Raw genomic sequence first — 6,709 nt, forward strand, 5'->3', positions numbered from 1 at the left:
CCCCACCCTTCACCCTGGGAGTCCCGCGCTGCCCCTCTGGACCCCCGACCCTCAGCCCCGGCACCCCCGCGCGGCCCCTCAAACCAGGGACTACGCTCCCGCCTCTCATACAAGGACCCCACCTCCCCCAGGCCCCTCACACCTGGGACCCCTACTCCTCACCCCAGGACCCCAATACGGCCCTGCACCCAAGACCCCCGACTGGACCCCCACGTGGGGACCCCTGCCAAACTTCTGGAGACCTTTCCCTATCCGCAGCTGCTCCCCCCATGGGATCCGACCCCAAGGACTGGCTTTGACTAGGTCGTTTGGACAGGTGTGAGAATCTTGAGAGGAATAGACCACTTTTGCCCCAAGCTGTGAGCCCTGCTTTTCTCAAGGCTGTAGGTCTGGGCTTGGTCTGGGCTTCACTGGGGTGAAGGCTGTCCGCAGGCAGCTACTTCCCTCGGATCTGGGAGCCCTTGCCGCGCCTGATACTCTAGGAGCTGCACCCTGTGCCTCATTTTATTATCTATAAAGCGGGGTTATAACAGCACTTTCCATTTTGGATTGTTATGAGGCTACAATAATACCTTAATGTATGCAAAGCACATAACACTTAGGAGTTGTTAGCCCCCTCATGGAATTTTTTAAAGTAAAAAAAAAAAAAGTCCTATAAATGGTTGGTTGATAAAAATAGACTGGAGTAAGCTGGCTTCAGAGGTGGTGGGTGGCATTTCCCATTTGGATGTTATCCCTTTCAAGGCCTGTGTCCTGATATTCCTTTTGGCTGTCATTAGGAAAGAGTTAAGTTCTCCAGTGTCAGAAAGGACTTGCAGTCCTTGAAGAAAAGCATGTAATTGATTCTTACTCTGTTTTTGAGACCTAAATGCATTTTTGGCTTTTAGAATCCATTTTTAAATAATCTTATTATTCTTAATTTAAGTTTCAGATTGATAACATTTTGCTGGGTCTGGGGTAATTATTTCTCAAAACATCTAATTAATATGCACTAGCATATAGTAAATCATTTAATCCTTACCAACGTTAGGGAGGTAGATGCTGTTGTGATCTTGTTTTACATATAATACAACGTGTACTTGCAACTATTTTGAATTCAGCATTCAGCTTTTTAAAAATGTTGTGATATGTGGCACTTTTTTTTTTTTTTTTTTTTTTTTTGAGACGGAGTCTCGCTCTGTCGCCAGGCTGGAGTGCAGTGGCACAATCTCAGCTCGGCCTCCCAAAGTGCTGGGATCACAGGCGTGAGCTACCGTGCCCAGCCCCAGCTGAGTTTTTAATTTTTTTTTTTTTTTTTTTTTGAGGTGGAGTCTTGCGCTGTCGCCCAGGCTGGAGTGCAATGATGTGATCTCGGCTCACTGCAACCTCTGCCTCCCAGGTACAAATGATTCTTCTGCCTCAGCCGCCCGAGTAGCTGGGATTACAAGTGCTTGCCACCACGCTCGGCCAATTTTTGTATTTTTAGTAGAGTCAGGGTATCACCATGTTGACTAAACTGGTCTCGAACTCCTGACCTCAGGTGATCCGCCTGCCTCGGCCTCCCAAAGTGCTGGGACTACAGGCATGAGCCACCGTGCCTGGCTTGTGGCATATTTTTAAAAATGGAAGTATAGGCTGAGTACACAGTGGTTCATGCTTGTAATCCCAACACTTTGGGAGGCCATATTGGCTTGGAGACAGGAGTTCAGAACAGCTTGGGCAACATAGCAAGACTCTGTCTCCACAGTATCAAAACAAATTAGCTGGGCGTGATGGTGTGCACCTGTAGTCCCAGCTACTTGGGAGGCTGAGGCAGGAGGATCACTTGAGCCCTGGAGCACTCCAGCCTGGGCAATAGAGCGAGACCCTGTCTCTCACAAAAAAAAAAAGGAAAAAAAGGAAAGAAATGGATGAATTTGAGAATTCTTGGTGATTAGATGCTCTTTAGGCAGTTTGACAAAATTAAATTAGGAATGGGTTTGACAGGATCTGCTGTACCGCATTTGTTAAGGCTCTTTAGGGAAAATCACATATATGCGGTTTAGATTCTATATATTTCAAACATTTTTGCATATTGCTCCTAATTTCTGCTCCAGTGTATTCATTATTCCCTCAATTTTTTGATGTTTTGTAGTCGTGTTTGAGTGCTTACTAGGCATTGACAATTGAATCCTTTCCTCAAAGAACTTTATAATTTGTGCGACAGAACACAGGTACTTAAATGAAAGAAATGTTTCCTATCTGTTGGATCCATTTATGCTCTTGTCATCTTAGAGATATATAGGGGATATATAGATAAGTAAAGGTATAAGATTATGTAACGTGGAGAGGAACCTGGAAAAGTAGCTTAAGCTGAGAAAGGGGGTAAACAAAAAAAGTATAAAGCCCATAAATAGTGGCTCAGTCCTGTTATGTCTGCATATTGGGAGGCCAAGGCAGGAGGATCACTTGAGCCCGGGAGTTTGAGACCAGCCTAGGCAACATTGGGAGACCCTATCTCTTCCAAAACGAAAATAAAAATAAATTTGCTGGACATGGTGATGTGTGCCTGTAGTCCCAGCTACCTGAGGGGCTGAGGTGGGAGGATCACTTGATGAGGTTGTGAGCCTTTTTAGTGTCACTGCATTCCAGTCTGGAAGACAGAGTGAGACCTTGTCTCAAAAAAAAAAGTGTTAAGGGGAAAAGACAGCAGAGGGCAGAGCAGTCGAGTGGCAGCCAACGAGGTGGAAGCTCTGGCTTCTTGGCTTCTTTCCCTGCTCCTGGACTGGCCTGACATTTTTCTTTTGGCCACAATAGGTCAGTGATTACTTAGGCACAGTCACACGTGGACCTGCTTCCAGGGCGCTTCCACAGGTTAATGCTGGCTTCTATAGTTTATATTGTGGTTGTTGTTGACGTGGGGTCTCCCTGTTGGATTTGGAGATGCTTACTGATAAGGACTTTGTTTTAGGCAGATTTTTGACATTTTCACACAGTGGTGGGCATCTGGTAAAATGTCTGTGAATCTCCAATGAATTATAATGTCTCTAAACTTGGGTTTAGTCAGCTGTAAAAGGGGGTGAATATCAGCTTTATTGACATTCCAGGTTTATTGTCAAGATTCAGTCAGATAGTGTATGTGAAAATGCTTTGAAACTGGTAAGGTGTCTTATTTATATAATTAAAGGGAGATATTAGTAATGAGTTATAGTCCTGAAACAACCAACGTTAGTGTTTCATTGTTATTATTTTTATATATTGTCAAAATAGTATAGCTTTTTTATAGCATTCACATTTATCTGAGAAATTGCCTAAAACTTAGAGTTGTCACTGTGCTTGGTAGGTGGGAAGGAAGAAGAAGCTTAACAGTTACAAAGATGCTGTCTTCTACAGAACTGGTAATGAGTGATACCTGAATAATCTAGAAAATCCTGCATGCCTTCCCCTCAGTCTGTTGAAAGTATCCCCTGCCTTTCTTCATACCTCACACCTGGCCTTATTCTCCAACATCCTCACTCATTCTCATCATCAACCATTGTGACTGGCATTGGTCCTGAGGGAAAGTTCTGGTAGAATGCTATGATTTCTTTCTATAGGGCAAGTTTGCTGAATTTCTGTTATAGATTCCCAAGAGGGAAATAAGGCATAGCTGTGTTCGTGCTCCTGAACTTTTCTGGCTGTTTGCCCTCTTGACTTAGGAGTCTGCTTCAGATTAAGATGGAGATGAAGAGTAGAAGTACATGGAACCCCACTCTTCTGAGACCCCCTGCCCCCTCAACCATGAACACATAGAGAAGAATTCTTACATGTGGTTCCTGAAAACCTGTCAGGATGTTCATTGATGAAAGTGAGATCATTAGAGGCATAACCTTGGTATTTAAAGAAGAATTAATTCCAAACCCTTTGTGCTTTGCCTATTACTGTAACAAATTACCTTGGACACACCTCACAGCTGATTTTGGCACACTAGTGCTGTACAGTGTCTTGGAGCTATTGCTGTTGAACTGCTTTTAACACATGGACAGTGGCATTTTGTTCTTTGTTTTAGTGGACTGCAGTGGCTTAGAGAGGAAATTTCTACACAATAGGCTACCTTTATCCCATTCCGATTACTTTATTCTGATTAATAGGTCTATTCCATAGCTTTAACTTTAGTCTTTTTCTTGATTTCTTATATTCTAACAATGCAGGACTTCTAGTCTAGATGGAATAAAATGAAAAGGGGGAAAAAACTCTGTGGGTATACAGGAAGAGACTTCTCTCACAGAGCTTTTTTCCTCTTCAACTGTCTTTAATTTCTAAAATCTGGGATATAATTTTGTTTGTGTGTGTGTGTGTGTGTGTGTTGTGAGACGGAGTCTCACTCTGTTGCCCAGGCTGGAATGCAGTGGCGTGATCTTGGTTCACTGCATCTTCCACCTCCTGGGTTCAAGCGATTCTGCTGTCTCAGCCTCCCAAGTAGCTGGGATTACAGGCACGCACCATCACGCCTGGCTAATTTTTTTGTATCTTTAGCAGAGACAGGATTTCACCATGTTGGCCAGGCTAGTCTTGAACTCCTGACCTCTTGATCTGCCTGCCTCAGCCTCCCAAAGTGCTGGGATTACAGGCATGAGCCACCGCACCCAGCCCATAATTCTTAATTTTCAGAATGACAGCGTGTCATTGCCTTTGTGTTAATAAACATTTGTTGTGCTTCTGAAATATTTTGTGGTATATAAAAGTTCTTATGTTCAGCCAGACACGGTGGCTCAAGCCTGTAATCCCAGCACTTTGGGCAGTTGAAGCGGGTGGATCACCTGAGGTTAGGAGTTCCAGACCAATTTGACCAACATAGTGAAACCCATCTCTACTAAATACAAAGAATTAGCCGGGCATGGTGGCACACGCCTGTAATCCCAGCTACTTGGAAGGCTGAGGCAGGAGAATCGCTTGAACCCGGGAGGCAGAGGTTGCAGTGAGCCGGGTTTGCGCCATTGCACTCCAGCCTGGGCAACAAAAGCGAAACTTCATCTCAAAAAAAAAAAAAAAAACGGTTCTTATGTTCAAATTCTCCTCATCTATCAAAGGCCAGCCCAAATGCTCTTAGTCCATTTTGTGTTGTGTTTGTGTTCTATAACAGAACCCCACACATAGGTAATTTACAAAGAAAATTTATTTCTCACAGTTTCAGAGGGTGGAAGTCCAATATTAAGGTACTAGCATCTAGCAAGGACTTTCTTGGCGTGTCATCCCATGGTGGAAGGTGAGAAGGCAAGAGAATGTGTGGACGAGAGAGGAAGGGAGCCAAACTCATCCTTTTGTCTGGAACCCATTCCTGATAACTAACCTATTGCTGCGATAACAGCATTAATCCACTAATCACCTCTTAAAGGTTCTGCCTCTCAACACTGCAGCATTGGGCGTTTTATTTTTCTTCTTGGTATTCATGTCTTTTTTTTTTTCTTGAAGAAAACATACAACAAATGTCAGAATATGAGATAGGGAATTTCTCCTGGAACAGCATCTAGATTATTTTCTAGAGCACTTTAGTTACGTAGTATGTAATTAATGACGATAATTCTTCTGAACACAATTCAGAATTTGAACCAGTATTTGTTGTTTCAGGAAAGCAGAATTTCCTTTGAATGATGGATAAGAATGGTGAGGATCTTTATAATATAGAATAAATTGCTGAAAAGAAACTTTGAGGGAATATTCAAAGCACCCTCTTATTTTGAACCTTCCTTGATCATCTCTAATGTGACTGCTTTCTCAGAACTCCCATGTCATTTGTCCCCTCTTTTGGAGTTCTTGCCTGCTTTTTGTTTTTGCATTTGTTTTCACTTATTCAGTGTCTACTGTATACTAGGTAATATTTCAGCTGTCAAAAGTCAGATTTACAGCTGGGCATGGTGGCTCACTCCTGTAATCCCAGCACTTTGGGAAGCTGAGGTGGGTGGATCACCTCAGGTCAGTAGTTCGAGACCAGCCTGACCAACATGACGAAACCCCGTTGCTACTAAATACAAAAAAAAAAGTAGCTGGTCATGGTGGCACATGCCTGTAATCCCAGCTACTTGGGAGGCTGAGGCAGGAGAATCACTCAAACCCGGGAGGCGGGCCGGGCGCGGTGGCTCACGCCTGTAATCCCAGCACTTTGGGAGGCCGAGATGGGCGGATCACGAGGTCAGGAGATCGAGACCATACTGGCTAACACGGTGAAACCCCGTCTCTACTAAAAAAATACAAAAAAACTAGCCGGGCGAGGCGGCGGGCGCCTGTAGTCCCAGCTACTCGGGAGGCTGAGGCAGGAGAATGGGGGGAACCCAGGAGGCGGAGCTTGCAGTGAGCTGAGATCCGGCCACTGCACTCCAGCCTGGGTGACAGAGCGAGACTCCGTCTCAAAAAAAAAAAAAAAAAAAACCCCGGGAGGCGGAGGGAGACTATTTTTATAATAATACTAAGATGCCATTTCTATTTTGATTGTGTTGACACGTGTACTGATGGTCCAAAAGCAATCGTAGGGAAAACTGCTGGCACTTTAATGTAAATTGAGGCAGGGACTCCAAGTGGCACTAACAGTCATTATTCACTACCTGTCCACTTGCAGTTTTAAAAAAAAAAAAAGGGGCCGGGCGCGGTGGCTGAAGCCTGTAATCCCAGCACGTCTCTACTAAAAAATACAAAAAATTAGCCGGGCGCGGTGGGGGCGCCTGTAGTCCCAGCTACTCGGGAGGCGGAGGCAGGAGAATGGCGGGAACCCGGAAGG

The 6,709-nt window shown here is 44.4% G+C and overlaps 1 protein-coding gene across 1 annotated transcript in view; it reads left to right on the forward strand.

Moving 5' to 3' along the window:
• Nucleotides 1-3,654: 3,654 nt before the first annotated feature.
• Nucleotides 3,655-6,709, forward strand: part of DIP2A (DIP2 disco-interacting protein 2 homolog A (Drosophila)) — a 106,971-nt gene continuing 103,916 nt past the window's right edge. Inside the window, exon 1 of the mRNA XM_011954211.1 lies at nucleotides 3,655-3,820. Coding sequence (XP_011809601.1) covers nucleotides 3,790-3,820 — 31 coding nt within the window. The 5' untranslated portion in view covers nucleotides 3,655-3,789. The remainder of the gene's footprint in view (nucleotides 3,821-6,709) is intronic.

This window comes from Colobus angolensis, unplaced genomic scaffold (genome assembly GCF_000951035.1).
Source record: "Colobus angolensis palliatus isolate OR3802 unplaced genomic scaffold, Cang.pa_1.0 Scaffold38, whole genome shotgun sequence".
NCBI classification, from domain to species: domain Eukaryota; kingdom Metazoa; phylum Chordata; class Mammalia; order Primates; family Cercopithecidae; genus Colobus; species Colobus angolensis.